Below are 20,594 nucleotides of genomic sequence, written 5' to 3'. Positions count from 1 at the left end.
TGCAACTGCCTGTTGTCACTATGACCATTCCATTTGAGATACAATGCAATGAGTCCAGTTCCCAGATTTAAGCTGACTGACCCTTGAAAAGCCCACAGACTACAGGGACCACTCCCTCTGACTGTATGCAGTCCACCCCCACCACCTATCGCTGGATTGATTTTTCAACAGCACCCCAATGGACCAACAAGGAAGACCTTGACTACTTTTAATTAATTTCCAAGAGTAAATGTAACCTATTCCCATAGCTCCCCAGACTTGCAGTGAACAAACCACTTGACTGACTGCAGACTAGAAATGGCCAAGTCCCTGAACTGACTGGTGGTAGCCACTGACTCACAGAGTCCACCCTTGCACAAGCACATGCAATGTGTTTGCGGCATAAACTGCTGGCATATGCTGCAGCTCTGACGTTGACGCAGCATCATGCCGTACCGCAACATGGCCACCCCCTTTAGGACTTTGACACGCGCACTTCACTGTTTGCCAGAGCCACAAGCTTCCTGTCTCTCCCTCTGCAGTAAACCACAATCTCTAAGCCGAAAGCTTCCTGTCTGCAATAAAGCAACAGCTATCACTCAGGAGCCACTTGGCGGGCTATGTCCGCCGACATTACCGCCCATCCAACAAGTGATGCCCAAAGCTGATTGATTACAAACTACTTGACACTGATACATTGCTGTTGCCCAGTTGTTCTGCTGAAGAGTCGCAGGGAGACCTTTACCCATGGCCATGGAGGTACAAGGTGCAGTTGAAACAATTCCAAACAGGGTAAAGAGAAGGAAGATGGCTGACACAGATGCAAACTCATCCAGACTCGATACTAAGGAGCCAACCCAACCGGTACCTGCTCAGCTTTGTTATTCGGCCTGGGAAGAGCTTAATCAGGAAGGGGGGGGGATGAATTGGGTGAATTGTGTAATGAATGAGATATTTCTCACCACCAATTGGTAACTGTTTGACCTTGCTATCTGCACGTGGGGAGTTTACTGCTGAGAGTTCTCCATTGCAAGCATCTGGCTTTTGGACCCATGCCTGATTCTGTCTTTGAGCTCCCCAGTATTGTCAGCAATGCAGAGAGGAGAAAATCACACCAGGAATAATTTCATTGTGCATTGATTCAAACATCCTGGAAGCACCAACCCTGAATGTGCAATTCAGAAGCAGAAGGGAAGAAGTTAGAGAGAATATTTGAGATCAAGGCATTTTGAAAACCAAACTTTCGCAGAATGTTTTGTATGAATGGTTTGGATGACACAAACGAAACCGGGAGTGAAAGCCTACATTTATCTCAAGCTTCAGCAGTCAGTAAGCGGGAGGGGGTTGAGATCTCAGGAACTGCCCTTTTATCTTAGGAGTAACTCGTCGAAACCAATATTTTCACAACAAGCCTGTTCTGAGGAAGGTTCACTCGACCTTAATTTCTCTCCATTGTTTCTGCAAAACCTGCTCAGCTTTTCCTGCAATTTTTGGTGTTGTGAGGCCTGCAATGTGTCCCGCTGCAGTTACAAATTATGTGTGAACCATACAGAAATAATGTCAGCAGCCCGACAGGAAGTGGCCACAAAATTCAAATTATATTCTATAGCAAATTAACATAAAAATCCCTGGACCGACAAAATGAGAAAAGTTTACTTAGTTTTCAAAAAAAAGGCACAGGAGATTGATGCCGGAGGGAGTGTTCTCTTGTAACAAGTCGCAGTTGAGTCAGATGAAGACATTGGCAGAACTCTGCGGGAAAAGTTTTAGTCCTGGCTTCTTTCCAGTCAGTGTGACGTGCTCTGACAGTCACATGTGGCTGAGAGCTGCCAGAAATTGATGCTTTGTAACAATTAACAACACAGAGGGAGAAAGCGAGCAGTGGAAAGAGGGAGGTGCTATAGACTGGACATTGCAAAGTTCTGGTACGTGTTTCTCCTCAAATATTGCAACTAATTTGCCATTTTGACTTAGTTGAAACACAGTTCCAAGTTTAGAATGTGTAGATTCCAATCTTCTGTATTTAATGTTAACTTTGATCCTGTTGATTTTAAGTAACTAGAATGTATTAGTAAGGTTAATTCCTTCGCTCTGCTAACGTGGCAATATTTGTATTCCATTTTTTTGGGGGGGGGGAAACAGTTTCAGTTGGAAGTTTTCCGATGCAGGAGATACTTCCGAATCAAATTGTTGCCTGGTTTTAAGGAGTTTTGGGAATCTGAAACTTGCAGCGAGGCGGGAAATAACCAGAAATTAAGGCGTGTGCTCAGTCGTGCCGTATGTTTGAGTTGGCAATTGATGGATGGTTCCTCTCCATGGTTGTGTTTACCACCTACTCCAAAACTACTTCGAGCGATTAATTCCGATCTTGAATAGGAGAGGACAAGGAAAACCTCATTTACAGGCGGGTTCTTACTTTGAAATAAATCATCGAGAGAGAGAGAGAAAATGCAGAGGCAAAATGAGTGAGAAATCATTTTAAAAAATGTTTTGTAGCAATGCACTCTGCATTAGCTTTCACTTCTCACTCGGATCACTTTTTTTCATCGTCCAGTCTAGCATTGTTTCGACTTGCGCTGCATGCTTTTTTGTGTTTTCTTTGTGCGAGAAGTGTGGAATAGGCTGCATTTTTTTCCCAAAATGTATTCAGTTGAAACGTTTCCAACATCAAGGGCACTTTAGCCAGGCCATTAAAAGATAAGGCAACAATTTGGGGATCTATCGGTGCAAATCCTGGCTGGCTACCAACCCGCTCATAACTCGTCAGTGACACGTTAAACAGCACTGAATGTCACCTTGTCCGGGACACGTGGGGAGGGGTGGAGGGGTTGGTGTTGCCCCCAGACAAACCGTTTACCGTTTTATGAAGGTGACACTGTACCCAGCAGATTTCTTATGACTTGTCAGTTTTCACTAAATCGTCTAAAGATTTTGGCCTAAGTTGGAAGGTGTAAAGACCAACTCCCAACTGCATCCACACACCGAAGTCTCTTTTATTCAGGCTTTTGACAGAGACCTGTTTTTGAAAACGTTCACCATACGCTCCCAAATAACGCTCGTATAGCGCCTAGTATTAGTGCAGTAGAAGTACCAAGACACCACAGCATAATCAGATCATTTTTGAAAAAATTAACATCGAGCCACCTTAGGAAATAAAAGGACAGGCAGAGCTGGGTTTTTAATGAGCAATCTTTGAAAGGGCAGGGAGAGGCTGTGAGGTTTTTCTTGGAGAAGGATTCCGGAGCTTGAGACAGAGGCCCCTGAAGCTCTGATGAGGGGTCTAGGCCCGAAACGTCAGCTTTTGTGCTCCTGAGATGCTGCTGGGCCTGCTGTGTTCATCCAGCCTCACATTTTATTACCCCCGAAGGTGCATCTGGCTGAAGGAGCACAGGAGGCCAGATTTAGAGGAATGTGGAGTTATCGATAGGTTGTTGGACTATAGAACACAGATAGGGAAAGGTGAATGTAAGTGAATTTGAAAACAAGGATGATGTATTAAAAATTGAATCCTACTGCCTCAATGAGACTACAGAATGGGGCAATCTGAGTGTAGAGCTGGACGAACACAGCAAGGCCAAGCAGCATCAGAGGAGCAGGACGGCTGATGTTTCGGGCCGTCGTTCTGATTTGAAAACAGAAAGTGCTGCAAACATTGCAGTTTTGGCAGTGTCTGTAGTGAGAATAAAACAGTTGATATTTTGAAGCATGTATAATTCTTCACATTCATGTGAGTCAATAACTCCGTACCTCATCTGCCTTTGATTTAAGAAATTGTCATTGCCTTTAGCACGGTCACAGTTTTTGTTGTGGGTTTAGTCCGAGAGACTGACTTTCCTCCAAGGTCATTTGAATGCAGCTGAATTTCCATTCCAGAAGTAAACAAGTGCTCACTGTTTCTGGCCAAGTTAGTATGCGGGCACAATAAAAAAAACTCGCGCTTGCAAAAACGTTCTTTGATAAGCAAACTTGTTGGGAAAGTGGGGCAGTTCACAACATGGACTGGTGTTCAGCTACAAGTCAGACTAATAGGATGAGTCTCTTCCTCTGCAGACTATTTAGGATGACCCTGTGTTGAAACAGTTGGGGCATTGTCAATTCTGTTTCTAAGTTAGAAAACACGCCTAAATCGGAGATGATGTGATATACAGACATAAAATTGCTCGGGTGAGTGTTTTGCAAGGTGGGGGTGGGGTAGATGCTGCTCTTAAAAGTTACTTCAGCATTCTTTTCATATATCAGCCCAGCCAAGCACTGTTCCCCGATGCGGCCCCATTTTAAAGCCCACAGGCTTCACACAGCCCCCTCGGCACATGAGAGTTTGTACATCGGGGGCGGGGTGGGTGGAGTTTGAGTTTCGTGAGAAACCACAGGAATTTTAAAATGGACCAATCTTTTCACAGCCTTTAGGCAGCAGTAACCAGGCCTCAAAAATCTGCCAGCTCGGCCACACCCCCTCCCCATTAAGGAGGAGAACAACTGAAAGGAGCTTCTCTTGTCTGTGCTCAGCCCAAGCTCCACTCACAATCATTGATTGATAAGACAGATCGCAGCTCTGAAATTCTAACTAGTTACCCCAGCAAGGAGCTGTGTTGGGGGTCATTATCGCTCTCTGATTAAGAACTTCTTATCTAGCCTCGTCACGTCACTATTTGGCAAATGGCACAAACCTGTGTTCTCACAAAGAAAGAGATAATGGGAACTGCAGATGCTGGAGATTCCAAGATAATAAAATGTGAGGCTGGATGAACACAGCAGGCCAAGCAGCATCTCAGGAGCACAAAAGCTGACGTTTCGGGCCTAGACAGCTTTTGTGCTCCTGAGATGCTGCTTGGCCTGCTGTGTTCATCCAGCCTCACATTTTATTCTCACAAAGAAAAACGTGCAAAAACATGTCTTAGTACAGTTTTCAGTGCTCCTGAAGGTACAGCATTGAAGCTTTTGCGTTTTTTTTCCCCAACCCTGATGTTTCGCTTTTGCAATTTTAAACAGATAAAGGCTTTCACTTTCTACAGCACTTTCCACGACCTCGTTCATGTCCCAAAATGCTGTACAGCCACTTTTTGAAGAGTACCGTCTGTAGTAGTGTAGGGACCTGATTGTGTTTCTTCTCTCCTTGTCTGAGGGAATGTTTGATGGTGACTTTCAGTGACTGAAGTGGAAGGAATTGCCACACACCAACATATACCTCTTTGGTGAGCAGAGTTTTAAACAAAACAGACGTCACTACTTTGTAAAAGCATAGAAATGGCCTGTTTATTCATGGTTTAGACTTTGTTGCAGGGCTTATTTAACGCACTGACAGCTTCTTTCCAATTATGCTGCAGGCAATTTGATTTTTAATTTTATGTATTGTAGTCACGTACCTAAATACAGTGAAAAACTTTGTTTTGTGAGCAGTACAGGCAGATCGCACCAAACAAAGAGATACACATCATATATAGGGTGCTTGGACAGAGCCAGGCAGAGAAACTGTTCACGTGATTTGTTCTAATGAAAGTATTTTCTTCTAAATCTGGGGAGACTACTAGCACAGCTAACAAGGGTAGTGTCCCTGCCATTAGATCAGGAGACCCGAGTTTCAGTCCCATTTGTTCCAGAGGTGTGTAATAACATCTCTGAACAAGTTGACTGGGGAAAAAAAACAAAGGCACTTTAGTCAAACCTTTAACAGGACTTACCATTGGATGTGGTCATTTTCTTTCTATACACTTATTAACATATCTGTAAATGTTATATTTTCATTGTTTCATGAAAAAAATCTATTGTTTTTAATTTAGGAAGACAACATGGCAACAGTGCAGCAGAAGCTTATTACGTCTGTTTCTAGTGATGGATCTGAAGCCTCAAGAAATAAGGTCACTGTTGTAGGTGTGGGCCAGGTTGGGATGGCCTGTGCTGTTAGCATTCTTTTAAAGGTAAGCTTGATCTCTCATGCCTCTTTGACTCCATTAAAAGGAAATTACACAAATGACCAAATTTTAGAGCAATAATTATAGACAGATTTGAATCAGAGAAAATATAGTTCACATCTACAAATTGATGCTACCAATGTGTAATAATCAGACTTAGTAGCCATTCTCCCAGTGTAAAAAATCACAGTTCACCAAATTATAAGGTCATACATGACAAGAGGAGGCCACTTAATTCATCCTGCATGAAACAGTCTGTTAACATAGCTCTCTTAGTGCGCCACAGTGCTCTGACCCTGCAATATTCTTTTGACAATAGAGCTTGTCTGATCATAAGAGCACATTGAATTGAAAAAAAAATCTTCACTCTGATTCTTATTATTATCTCCGATATATTTCTCTGGATACTGTGGAAACAACTTCTCATGAATCTTGCAAATCATTCACAATTTCGACCAGCTTTCAGATTCAGTCGAGGCATTCAGAAGGGGAGTTAGATGTTCCTTTTCAAATAACAAGCGCACAGGATTATAGCGCAGCAATTGCACAAACATTTAGAGAGCTGACATTGAGACAATGGAATGACTTCTTTTAGTGCTGCAACAGTTCTTCAATTCTGTAATAAATCTCTCCTTTCCTTTCTCTGCTGTGAGGAAAACAAGCCCAGCTCCTCTAGTCTCTCTAGGTAATATCAGACCTTCAATAACTTCACTTGCATTTAGTTTGAAGTAACACGTGACTGTTTTAAATAAAAACTTCCTGGAAAACCTCACTTTCTCAGAAACTGGCAGTATCTCTAACAATGCTTGTTTCTTATTATACAGTTTGGAAGTTTATTTCGAATTCAATGATTAAACACTGTTGGGTTGTAAAATCTGGATGAACACAGCAGGCCAAGCAGCATCTTAGGAGTACCAAAGCTGATGTTTTGGGCCTAGACCCTTCATCAGAAATGGGGGAGGGGGAGATGGTTCTGAAATAAATAGGGAGAGATGGGGAGGCGGATCAAAGATGGATAGAGGAGAAGATAGGTGCAGAGGAGACAGACAAGTTAAAGAGGCGGGGATGGAGCCAGTAGAGATGAGTGCAGATGAGGAGATCGGGAGGGGATAGGTCAGTCCAGGGAGGAGGGACAGGTCAAGGGAGCGGGATGGGGTTAGTATGTAGGAAATGGAGTTATGGCTTGAGGTGGGGGGAGGGGATAGGTGAGGGGAAGAACAGGTTAGGGAGCCGGTGACGAGCTGGGCTGGTTTTGGGATGCACTGGAGGGAGGGGAGATTTTGAAGCTTGTGAAATCCACATTGATACAATTGGGCTGCAGGGTTCCCAAGCGAAATATGAGTTGCAGTTCCTGCAACCTTCGGGTGGCATCGTTGTGGCAGTGTAGGAGGCCCAGGATGGACATGTCGTCTAAGGAATGGGAGGAGGAGTTGAAATGGTTCCCGACTGGGAGGTGCAGTTGTTCATTGCGAATCAAGCGTAGGTGTTCTGCAAAGCAGTCCCCAAGCGTCTGCTTGGTTTCCACAAGAGGAGTCCACAAAGTACAGCAGATGCAGTATACCACATTGGCAGATGTGCAGGTGAACATCTGCTTTATGTGCAAAGTCTTCTTGGGGCCTGGGATGGGGGTGAGGGAGGAGGTGTGGGGGCAAGTGTAGCACTTCCTGCGGTTGCAGGAGAAACTGCCAGGTGTGATTGGTTGGAGGGGAGAGTGGAGCAGACAAGGAAGTCATGGAGATAGTGGTTCCTCCATAGAGCAGACAAGGGTGGGGATGGAAAAATGTCTTTGGTGGTGGGTTAGATTGCAGATGGTGGAAGTGTTGGACAGTGATGCATTGGATCCAGAGTTTGTGGGGTGGTACGTGAGGATGAGGGGGATTCTCTTTTGGTGGTTATTGCGGGGACAGAGTGTGAGGGATGAGTTACAGGAAATGCAGGAGAGACGGTTGAGGGCATTCTCCACCACTGCAGGGTGGGGGGGAAGCTGCGGTCCTTGAAAAACGAGGACATCTCAGATGTATGGGAGTGGAATGCCTCATCCTGGGAGTAGATGCGGCGGAGGCAAAGGAATTAGGAATAGGGGATGGCATTTTTGCAGAAAGGTGGGTGGGAGGTGGTGTATTCTAGGTAGCTGTGGGAGTCGGTGGGCTTGAAATGGATATTGGTTTCTAAGTGGTTGCCTGAAGTGGAGACAGAGGTCCAGGGAGGCGAGGGATGTGTTAGAGATAGTCCAGGTGAACTTGAAGTTGGGGTGGAAGGTGTTGGTGAAGTGGATGAACTGGTCGAGCTCCTCATGGGAGCACGAGGCGGTGCCGATACAGTCATCAATGTAACGGAGGAAGAGGTGGGGTTTAGGGCCATTGTAGGTACGGAAGAGGGATTGTTCCACGTAACCTGCAATCCGATCCCACCAGCAAAGACATTTTTCCCTCCCTACCCTTATCTGCTTTCTGGAGGATCCACTCTCTCCATGACACCCTTGTCAGCTCTACACTCCCCCCTCCCCAGCCCGACTACACCCGGCACTTCACCCTGCAACTTCAGGAAGTACTACACCTGCCCCCATAACTCCTCCCTCACCCCCATCGCAGGCCCCAAGAAGACATTTCACATCAAGCAGATGTTCACCTGCACATCTGCCAATGTGGTATACAGCATCCGCTGTACCTGTTGTGGCCTACTCCACATTGGGGAAACCAAGCAGAGGCTTGGGGACTGCTTTGCAGAACACCTCCTCTCAGTTCGCAACAAACAACTGCACCTCCCAGTCGCGAACCATTTCAACTCCCCCTCCCATTCCTTAGACGACATGTCCATCCTGGGCCTCCTGCACTGCCACAATGATGCCACCTGAAGGTTGCAGGAATGGCAACTTATTTATTTCAGAACCCCTCCCGCCCCCCTCTCTAGGCCCGAAACGTCAGCTTTTGTGCTCCTGAGATGCTGCTTGGCCTGCTGTGTTCATCCAGCTCCGCACTTTGTTATGTTGTATTCTCCAGCATCTGCAATTCCCATTATCTCTGGGCTGTAAAATCTGCTGTATTAACATGACATCACTTCCTTTCTTAGGAGCTAACTGATGAGATGGCCTTGGTGGATGTTCTGGAAGATAAACTGAAGGGAGAAATGATGGATCTTCTTCATGGTAGCCTGTTTCTTAAAACTCCAAAGATTATAGCTGATAAAGGTAATTTGGATCTTCAGCATAGAGTCATACAGCACAGAAACAGACCCTTTGGTCCAACTCATCCATGCCAACCAGATATCCTAAATTAATTTTGTCCGATTCACCAGCATTTGGCCCATATCCCTCTTCTTATTCATGTATCCATATGCCTTTTAAATGTTACAATTGTATCGGCCTCCACCACTTCCCCTGGCAGCTCATTCCATACACGCACTACACTGTGGAAAAAATTGCCCTTCAGGTCCCTTTCAAATCTTTCTCCTCTCATCTTAAACCTGTGCTATCTAGTTTTGGACTTCCCTACTCTGGGAAAAGTTGCCTCGGCTATTCACCCTATCTGTGCCCCTCATGATTGTGTAAATCTCTATAAGGTCACCACTCAGCTGCTGATGCTCCAGGGAAAATAACCCCACTCTATTCAGCCTCTTGCTTTAGGTCAAACCCCTCAACCCCAACAACCTCCTTGTAAATCTTCTCAGAACCCTCTTCAAATTTAACAACAGCTTTCCTTTATCAGGGAGACCAGGATTGATTGCAAAAGTGGCCATACCAATGTGACTGTCCAACTCCTATACTGAAATGCACGGACTAATGAAGGCAAGTGTACCACATGCCCTCTTCACTATTCTGTCAACCTGCAACTCCATCTTCAAGGAACAATGAACTTGCACCCCAAAGTCTTTTTATTCGGCAACGCATGCCAGGACACTACCATCAAGTGTAAAAGCCCTGTCCTGAGTTACCTTATCAAAATGCAACACCTCGCACTTATCTGAATAAACTCCATCTGCCACTCCTCAGCCCATCTGATCAAGGTCCCGCCTAATGCTTCGGAAATTTGCTTTTGTTTGCTTGTAGCAAATAAAAGTTTTGTAAGTAAACTGTGTAGAGTGGGAGAATTATAACCATGTTTTACTTTGTGATTGACCGGTCCTATTTTCCACTCTTTTAGATTATGCAGTAACTGCTAATTCTCGAGTTGCGGTTGTTACTGCTGGAGCACGTCAGCAAGAGGGTGAGAGCCGACTGAACCTGGTCCAGAGAAATGTCAACATCTTTAAATTCATCATACCCCAGATTGTAAAATATAGCCCCAAATGCACAATCATTGTGGTGTCCAATCCAGGTAACCGTTGAATTTTTAAAGATAAATTTATTTCCAAGTCTGAAAACTGCAACAAAATCTTTCATGTGAAGGGCCGCGCAGCCAATAAAACACACAGCCACAGTTACAATGCAGAGAAATGCAGCAGTCAGTTTGTAAGGGACGACTAGATTCCATTAACAGCAATGTGATGATTAGCCAGCTACTCTGATCATTGAGGGCACTGGGAGCAGCTCCACAGTTCTTCAAAATCATGCTATGGGATCTTTTACACCCAGTTGAGGCAGGGGGAGGCAAATGGCATTGATTTAGTCTGTCACCTGAAGGAAGTATCCCAACATACTGCATCATTTTCCTCAGAGCACTGAGACGTAAGCATTAACGTCCATGCACTTTTTTGTGCACTGGGACTTGAAGTTACAATTTTCTTGCTTAAAGGCAAAATGGTACCTGTGAGACAAGGCTAGCAGTAGCAAGTGAAACTCATAAGAAATTGGAGCAGGGATAGGTCATTTGGTTCAGTTTTTAATATTTAATGAAATTAAATAAATTTTAATAAAAAATAATGTGCCACTTAATAAGGTCATGACTTATCTGATTGTTGTTTAGTTCACATTTCTGCCCTACTTCCCACTACAATAACCTTGTGAATCCCTTGTTGATCAATGATCTGCCTCATTTAGACTTGAGCCAATTCAGTGACTCAGCCACCACTGCTGTCTGTGAAAGAGCATTCCAAAAGATCTAACCATTGTTGGAGGAATCATCTTCATTATATGTGGGAGACCCTTTATTTATCAACTTGTGCACTCCAGTTCTAAATTTCCCTGCCAAGCGAAACATTCTCTTGGTGTATACTCTGTCATGCTTCTCAGAATCTTGTATGTTTCAGTAAGATCAGTTGTCAATCTTCTAAACTCCAAAGAATGTAAGTTCATCTTGTTCAAGTTTTCCTCATAAGCCAAGCACTTCATCCCAGGTGTCAACCTAGTGGACATTCTCAGCTGCTTCTATTTCATGTATACCCTCCCCTAAGTAAAGTGACCAAAACTGTACCGTGGTGAGACCACACCTAGAGTGCCATGTCATGAACAGTTGTAGCAAGATTTACAGATTCTTATGCCCTGCTCTCTTTGCAATTAAATTCAACATTCCCTTTCCCTTACAAAATACTTGCTGTATCTGAATGCTGACCTTTTACGTGTATGAGGACAACCATGTTCCAAAGTGAACAAACTGACATTTTCTTGCATTATATTCAATCTGCTTTATATCCCTCTATAAACACTGTTTACTCCTCATAATTGCTCTGCTTCCTGTTGTGTAGTGTCGGTCAATTCAGTTATGTTATGCTTGGTCCCTTCATTCAAGCCATGAATACATGTCTTCAATAGTTGAGCCTCCGGAATTGAACCCTGTGATACAGTTTGCGGAGTTGAAAATGACCCATTTTTCTTGAATCTCTTTCATGTTAGTTGGGTAAAACACTATCCATGCTAATGTACCACCCCAACATCATCAGCTCTTATGTTCTGTAATAACCTTTTATGAGGGTCCTTATCAAATGCCTTTGGAAATCCAAATTTATAACATTGACTGATTTTTTGCCTTTTTCAGCCCTGTTTGTTCAATCCTCAAAAGCTCCAATACAACTGCTAAACTTGATTTCTCTTTCACAAAACCATGTTGTCTCTCTCAATTTGCATGATACTTTTCTAAATATCCTGCTACTACTTGGTAGTAATGGATTTCAGCATTTTTCCAATGACGGATATTGGACTAACAGGACTACAGTTTATAAGCTTTCTACCTCTCCCATTTCTTGAATAGTAGTATACATTTGTGTTTTTTCCAAGCAGCTGGCACTTTTCCAAACCCTAAGAAATTCTGGAAGACTATAATCCACATATTCATTATGACTGAAGCCACAATATTAAACTTTGTTAACCATGGGGTTTAAGACAGAATGGGGCCTGAATATTCCCTGGGCGGTGGGAGAACCTCAGAGGATGATATTTGGAAGTTCTGCCCCCTACCAATATCCCCAATTATGTTTCTACTCCATAAGTGTTATAACTACAACTTAACATCAAAAGCATTTCTTTAGTTGTGAAATGCCACAACAGCTTGTGCTTGTGAGAAGTTATATAAGTGTTGTCTTTCTTTCTTGCAAAAAGGAATATCCATCATATTTAATCATATCTATTTATAGCATCAAACCACAATGTTGTGTTTGCTCTAATTAGAATCAACTTGAATTTTGAGGCGCTCATGTATTTTGTTTCCTGGGTCCCAGTTGATATTCTGACATACGTAACGTGGAAGATAAGTGGATTTCCAAAGAACCGTGTGATTGGCAGCGGCTGTAATTTGGATTCTGCCCGATTCCGTTACCTGATGGCTGAGAAGCTTGGGCTCCATCCAGCCAGTTGCCATGGCTGGGTGCTTGGTGAACATGGAGATTCTAGTGGTAAGGTTACATGGTTACGTTTTGTGATGCCAGATGATACACAATAGAAATCTCACTTTTAATTTCTATCAGCTAGGATCAGTTTTTAGACGAGAATCTGTTGGAAGAGCAGTGAAGACCAAGCAGGTTAACTTTTTCCAGTTGGGTCTCCCCAACTCTTGACTTCCCCAGATCCTTCGGTCTTGTGAAGACCCCCAAACAATATCTACATGCAAACAAGGACCAGGAGTAGACCACTCATTTCTTCAAGCCTGCTCTGCTTTTCAAATAAAATCATGGTGATCTGATTTTAACCTCAACTTTACCTCCATTATTATTCTATTAATTACTTGCTTGCTCATGAGTCATCCTTTCAATACCAATTGGTAGCCCCCAGCTGGCAATACATGGTGTTGGTGAGACCACATCTGGAGTACCTTGTTCAGTATTAGACTCCTTATTTGGAAGAAGCCATACTGTTGCTTTGGGAGAGTTCAGACCAGGTTCACTTGTCTCGTTACTGTGATGAAGGGCTTATTTTAGGAAGTTTGGACAAATTAGTCCTATGCCCATTTGGGCAGGTGATCTTAAGAGGTCTGGATAAATTGAATACTGGAAAGCCATCTTCTTGTCAGACACTAAAACTGTGGGATGTTCTTTAAGAGTAAGAGATATCCCTTTTAACATAGAGCCATAGAGATGTAAAGCATGGAAATAGACCCCTTTGGCCCAACTCATCCATCCCGACCAGATACCCTAAGTAAGTCTAGTCTCATTTGCCAGCATCTGGCCTATAGCCCTCTAAACCTTCCTGTTCATATACCCATCCAGATGCCTTTTAAATTTTGTAATTTTAACAGGCTCCAGCACTCCTCTGGCAGCTCATTCCATTCACACAGCACCCTCTGTGGAAAAAGTTGCCCCTTAGCTCCTTTTAAATCTTTCCCCTCTCACCTTATACCTTTACCCTCAAGTTTTGGACCCCCCCACCCTGGGGAAAAGTCCTTATCTATTTACCCTATCCATGCCCCTCATGATTTCATAAACCTCTGTAAGGTCACCCCTTTGCCTCTGACACTCCAGGGAAAATAGTCCCTGAGAGTAGTTTTTCTTCAAGGGTCATTTAGAGTGGAATTCATTCCTGAGGAGCTAGTGAAGGCTGGGCCTTTAAATATATTCAAGAGTGACTTACTTAGATATTTTTGGATAAGGGAGGTATGGGGTGCAGACAGGAAATTGAATCTGAGAGCCCAGGCAGATTTATGACATAGGAGGCTCACAAGGCTGAATAGCCTTATTTCCTGTTCCTATGCCTGAATATCAGCCCCTTTCGATTGCAGAATTGACTGGAAGCACGTAGGAGGTTTTAAATGCTCAGAACTTTTCACATCAGTGAAATGCAGTTTTCCCTGCTCTGTCCACCCAAAACATAAAGGGTCTAGGCCCGAAACGTCAACTTTCCTGCTCCTCTGATGCTGCTTGGTCTGCTGTGTTCATCCAGCTCTACACCTTGTTATCTCAGTCACGTGATATGTGGCTTTAATTTATTTTAACATTTGTTTAAGCCTAACGTTTTAAGGATGTTATAGGCACATTTGGCATTGCTGTTAACAGTTAATTAGTTGTTCAAAAGCAGAAGACTGTAGATGCTGGAAATTTGAAATAAAATCGTAATGGTAGAAATACTGTGGTCTGGAGAGAATCTGTGGACAGAGAAACAATTAACCTGTCAGATTGAAAACTTTTCATCTGAATGTTTTATTTTGCATAAGGCGTGGCCCTGAGGGGTTAGTTCTTCATTGTTAATTACTTATCTTCATTTTGCTATCCAAATACTTCTGATAATAGAGTTAGAGGCAGCATGATAGTGTTAAAATCAAAGGAGATTGTGCTGTTGAATGTGATGTGAATATATATCATTATACTTTTATCATATGTCAAATGCTGCAATTAAGTCACAGTTTGCCAGTAGACCTTTGTAGTAATACTATAAGAACTGTCCGCATTCAGCTGCTTTTTCATTTCCAGTTCCTGTTTGGAGTGGTGTCAATGTGGCAGGAGTTGGGCTGCAGCTGCTGAACCCTGATATTGGAACTGCTCAGGACAAGGAGAACTGGAAAGATGTGCATAAACTGGTGGTGGATAGGTATAAAACAAAGCCTTTACAAAATGATTAACATAAGATAAAGTTTAAAATGTAGGTGGCAGTGCCTGGGTCCTGATTCTCATGGAAATCATAAGAGACTTTTACAGAATTGAGTCAGGAAGCAGTAGCGATGTAGAAGGTAACATGTTTAAAACGCCAAGTTTTAAATGCATCTCAAATAGTAGTCTGTTTTGTTAAGAGGTAAGAGTAGGCAACAGTTGTTCAATTAAAAGATGATCAGGTGACTTCTAAGATTAACAGATTTATTACTGTTGCAGATGAAGTGGGCAGATTTGTATTTATAAGTCATTTTTTTATGACCCTAGGGTGCTCCCGAGGCTCATCACATCTCTATAAGTATTTTTGAAATTCAGTTTCTGTTATATTATAGAAAACATAAAAACAGGAGTAGGCCATTCAGCCCCAAAATCTGTTACGATAGTTGGGCTGGCCTAGACATTGGCTGCACATTCCTTGTTAGCCATGCTGAACAAAAATCAATAGTTCTTGAGGGAGAGAGTTTCAGATTTCTGCTACCTTACGTGAAGAAGTGTTCCCTCAGTTTCCCTAGCACTAAGTTTATGCCTTGATTCATTTTTGTTTTAATGCAGTCATAGAATTTGGGTGTCATGGGCGAGGCCAGCATTTATTACCCATCCCTTGAACTGAGTGGTTTGCTAGGCCATCTCAGAGGACAGTTAAGAATCAACCATATTGCTTTGGGCCTGGAGTCACATGCCATAGAGCTTGGAAACAGATCCAACTATTCCATGCTGACTGTGTTCCCAAACTGAACTAATCCCACCTGCCGGCTCTTGGCATATATCCCTGCAAACCTTTTCTATTCTTGTACTTATCCAAATGTCTTTTAAGCATTGTAACTCTGCCTGCATCCACCAATTTCTCTGGCCGTTCATTCCCCACATGAGCCAGTCTTTGTGTAAAAAAAAGTTGCCCCCATGTCCTTTTTAAATCTTCCTCCTCTCACCCTAAAAATGTGCCCCCTGGTTTTGAACTCTCCCACGCTAGGAAAAAGACCTTTGTCAGTCACCTTATCTATAGCGAGTTTTGAGAAGACATTTTGAGAACACATTGGCTCCAAATCAATCTACCATCCCCTGAGAAAAAGAACAGGAAATGACATCACCAACCCAAGGAAACCTAACCAGATAAATAGAAAGCGGGACATAACACCAGTGCTTCGTCGGAGGCTCACTGATGATGTTACCTAGAATGGTGATGAAACGTCTGAAAACTAACCTTCCAGCTCAGCGAGCAGACTCACATCCAGAACCTTATCTATATATTTGATTTCATAAACCGAATAAGATCACCCCTCAACCTCCAATGAAGAAAAGGTTCCAGTCTATTTTTATATCTCAAACTCTCCTTTGCCAGCAACACCTGGTAAATCTTTTCTGAGCACTGTTCTGTTTAATAATATCCTTCCTGTGACAGGGTGACCAGAACTACAAACAGTAGTCCAGAAGAGTAGGCTATACCTGGTCAGAATGCATAGCAGACTTCCTTCTCTAAGGGTACTGGTGAACTAGATGGCCTTTTACAATGTTCATTACATGGGCATCATTAGCTTTTCCATTTCATTGGGTGCACATTTCACCATGGTGGGATTTGACCCCATGACCCCATAACACTGCCAGAGTCCTAGTTCATTAGTTGGGTGACATCACCACTATGCCACCACCTCCTAATTTTCTCACAATACTGCAGACAATGTGGGAATATAACAATCCCAGAGAAAATGAGGCTTTAACAAGATAATCTGCTCTTAAAAATCTACTGACAAGTTTGTGAATTGGATAAAGCTGTTGCTGGGCATTGGGTGAGCGGTGGGTGAGGGGCCTTAACTAATATGGAGTTACACATTTTAGGCTTGTTACTACTCATGTGGAAATAAAAATGATACGTAAAGTTTGATTTCAAGCTTGGTATGATCACGTTATAAGATGCAGACAGTACAGGAAGCTGCCAATTGGAGCTTCATGTAACAAATATGGTCTAACAACAGAGTTGGTGTGAATACCGACAGTTTGAATTTGTAAATTTAAGAACTTGTGTCCTCTAAGTTTGGAATATTTAGTTTTATTAGATAAAATTCAATGGAAAGTATTTAAAAGTAACGGCCATGACAAGTAAAATGGACAGTCTATGCAACATTCTGTGGTACTGCAAAGCATCATTTGTTCCTGTTTCTGTTGTTACGAGAACTTATACTTAGAATTTGTCATACATTTACTGTTGTGGCAGTTACCTGATGTTTAAATGCCTGATTTAAAACTTTTGTTTTTGCTAGTGCTTATGAGGTGATTAAACTGAAGGGATACACTAACTGGGCCATTGGCCTCAGTGTTGCTGAGCTGACTGAATCCATTCTGAAGAACCTGAAGCGGGTTCACCCAGTATCCACCATGGTGAAGGTATGAGATATTACCATGTTAAGTAAAATTCCTGGTTTGTAGCAAATTGGGGACTTGTACAAATACTTCATAGTTAACATTGGGATCTTAAGACTAACACGCGCACCTGGTAGCCTCTGGATGACTGAAATATAAACACAATACTACAAATGATGGAGATTTGAAAAATTAAAGTGCTTGAAAATTCGGCAGGTCTGGCAACATCTGTGGAGAGAGAAAAATTGAGTTAATGATTTGAGCCCCATGCATTCTCTTCAAAATGGGAAGAGGGGTCATGGGGCTCAGTGCCACTTGCTTTCTCCAAAGTTGTTGAGTTTCCCCAACACTTTCTGTTTATATTGCAGCCACTGGAACACACAATGTTGTACTTTTTAAAAATCATGCCAGGGTGTTAATGGGGGGTTTTGTGGTTTTGATTTCTTTGCTGTTGTAGTCTGTAATAGTTGAGGCTTTCAGCGAATTTTTTTTCTAGTTGTTAACTATTCCCTGATTCACGCCTCTTTTCCCACAATAGGAGTTCCATGCATTTTAATTTTGTTTCCATTCTGTGGTTAACGACTGAAGTGACTAAACTCACTAAATTATGTATTGCATTTAATCAATTTTGACTTGGTGAATATTAACTTTTCAGTGTTGATAAACTGATAGTGAGACTAAATTTAAAGGGCTAGTCATTAGAATTATTCTGGGTTAGTTCCAAATCAAATGAATGCAGAAAAGGAGTACTATTACTTTTAAACAAAAAATTAAGAAGAAGCGACTGTTGAATTGTGCAACACTGACACCAGAGTTAATTACCATGATATATTATGAACCAGATATCTTGTCCAACTGTCTGCCTGTCTTTGTGTCTGTTATCACTCTCTCTCCAAACCCATGCCCCAGCAATGCAAACTTCTAGCTCATATTCTCTGGATTTCTTACTGTCGGATTTGTAATCAGTAGAATCTGATACATTGTAGTATACATTATACATAGTGTACATTAGATAGAGAGAAATGTAACAAAACTGCAAGGATTTTAACAAATCTGGTGCTTCTGTGTCCTGACAATTATGTACCTGTTCACAAGTATTCACAAATCTTTATTTACTAGACTTGATCTGTAGTAACGTGCAAAATACAGTAGCATATAATCTTGAATATTTTAAAATAGAGGCACTAGAGACACACCATACAAATGCCCCATTTGTTTTTACTCTTGACATATGGGTTTTACTGGAAGTAAGAGATATTGTGTGCATACACTTGCATTCTGCCTCAAAGGAAGGGAATGTTCACTTACAGAAGAACTTCCTCAAAGAAACCTAAAACTATAATGGGTAATTTAAATCCACAACTGCTGTTTCTTCATACATACTTTGTTGGAGTGGTATTACGGTTATTATTGAATTATTATAATTGGCTTGGTTGGATTGCAAGCGGCAGAGAATTAAACACATGGACAATGTCACTTCAGCTCTAAACTATAAATAAGATTTTCTTTAAATTACATAGCAGGGGTCAATCCAGGTTTAATTTAATTACAGAATTTCTAACTTAAGGATGCAGTTCTTTGATAGTTAATTACCTTTGAATCATCGAAACTCAGATACGTGCAGGTCTCGTCTATGCATCCTGTCCTCATGATTTAACCCTTTTAGTCCCAATTTTGTTGAATCTATGCTGCCCCTGCTCTGAGACCAATACATTCTTCCTGAGCTGTAATGCAGAGAATTGAATGCAGTGCTCTAATTAAGGTCTAACCAGAGTTTTAGGTAGTTACAGCATAACATTTACACCTTTGTACACCAGCATCCTTGCATTAACATTTCATTAATCTTGGTTAGAACTTTTCCTCCTGTCCAATAGATTTCAGTTATAAAATGAACACATTTTACAGGTTTCCAATTCCTTTGCTTTTAACTGATGTCAAATTAATAATTAAAGAATATCAGTAAATGTGAGCTACCACATTCTGTTAAACCAGTAGGGTGAACAATAGGCTTGTTGAGCAATGGATGACTGTTTAATGTTGTCCAATATTTCACACTTACAAGCAGAAGAATTTGCAGTTGTTTGGCAGAGCTGGCATTCCTGACTAAAATTAAGAGTGCAGACTTTGAACATGCCTGCAAACAGAGCTCTGTATCAGTGCCAGCAGTTTCATTCATCAGGTGTTTCACACATTACAAGTGGGTTCCTCATTTTCTCTTTAAGTATTTACTCTACAGGTGCCCTTCCCTCCGTGTTGTGTATCTCTGACAGTGACAGCCACTTCAAAGAACTTGCTTTTGAGTTTATTTATAATGTACTTTGATGTAGCTTTAATCTTGATGTTATAGAGTTTATAAAATTTAGAGGGGTAAAGGTAGGTGTGTTTACCCAAGGATGAGAGATTTCAAGATTGGGGGCATTTTATTAAGGTGAGAGGAAAGAGTGTTAAAAAAAACAAGGGGGCAATTTTTTTTTACACAGAGGACGGTTTATGTGTGTAATGAACTTCCTGAGGAAGTGATGGACCAGGAGCAGGCAGGTGGGACTAATTTAGTTTGGGATTATGTTCGGCATAGACTGGTCGGACCAAAGGATCTGCTCCTGTACTGTATGAGTCTATGCAAACTGCCTTAAGTTCCCTTTGAAATGTTTCATGGTTTTGTTCACTTTGGCCTATGGTATTTCTCTCTCAAGGAATTTAATACCAGACCAGTTACAGTCACAGTTGTATCTTTCAGTTAGTAAGAGTGGCACATGTTTTAATGGACTTTACTGCATATGGAAATTGTTCTTTCCAGTGATTGTGTGCTGTGTCTTTTACCCCAGGGCATGTATGGCATACAGGATGAAGTCTTCCTAAGCCTGCCATGTGTGCTGAGTGCAGATGGTCTGACTGATGTCATCAACCAAATTCTGAAAGATGATGAGGTAGCCCAACTGAGGAAGAGTGCTGAGACATTGTGGGCCATTCAGAAGGAACTGAAGGATCTGTAATTTTGAGGCTGACTGCAACACTCCTTTCACTGAATCTGCAAAGGAACCAGATGCAGGAAAATACGAGTATCTCTGTAAACTCTTGCCCATGATTTGTAATGTCAGGTGTACTCTCAATGGTTAACTGACCCAACGTACATAGTTAGCATTTTAAAAAATAAAGTAAAATGTGTACATTTTCCATTTGTTTTTCAACTGCTTCAAAAATATTGATGTTCTTATACTCATAACAACTCTTATTTCTATTAGTATGTAAAGGTTCCAATTCATTGAGCAAAAAATAGATCAACATCTTTCATTTCATAAAACTCAACTTGCTTTGCCACCCTGGTCACAATATCGGATCATCTATGAAAGGACTCTAAAACATTGCCACCTCTTGCCAGCCAACAATCAGGTCCAGATACAAATC

General features: G+C 42.0%; 1 protein-coding gene across 3 annotated transcripts; it reads left to right on the top strand.

Annotated features, from left to right (window-relative positions):
- The first annotated feature begins 570 nt into the window (after positions 1–570).
- Positions 571–20,361, top strand: ldhba (lactate dehydrogenase Ba). 3 transcript variants are annotated; one of them, XM_048554317.2, is made up of 8 exons: positions 571–843; positions 5,757–5,894; positions 8,958–9,075; positions 10,028–10,201; positions 12,477–12,650; positions 14,658–14,775; positions 17,090–17,213; positions 20,015–20,361. In XM_048554317.2, the coding sequence occupies exons 1-8, from the start codon at positions 727–729 to the stop codon at positions 20,180–20,182; spliced, it is 1,131 nt and encodes a 376-aa protein (XP_048410274.1). In that variant the 5' UTR covers positions 571–726; the 3' UTR covers positions 20,183–20,361. The 3 variants fall into 3 exon arrangements, with proteins under 3 accessions (XP_048410274.1, XP_048410275.1, XP_048410276.2); XM_048554318.1 differs by lacking the exon at positions 571–843 and adding an exon at positions 1,771–1,904; XM_048554319.2 differs by lacking the exon at positions 571–843 and adding an exon at positions 2,263–2,383.
- The last annotated feature ends 233 nt before the right edge of the window (positions 20,362–20,594 follow it).

This window comes from Stegostoma tigrinum, chromosome 25 (genome assembly GCF_030684315.1).
Source record: "Stegostoma tigrinum isolate sSteTig4 chromosome 25, sSteTig4.hap1, whole genome shotgun sequence".
NCBI lineage: Eukaryota > Metazoa > Chordata > Chondrichthyes > Orectolobiformes > Stegostomatidae > Stegostoma > Stegostoma tigrinum.
The sequence above is the reverse complement of the archived record's forward strand: the minus strand, read 5'-3'. Positions and strand labels throughout refer to the sequence as shown.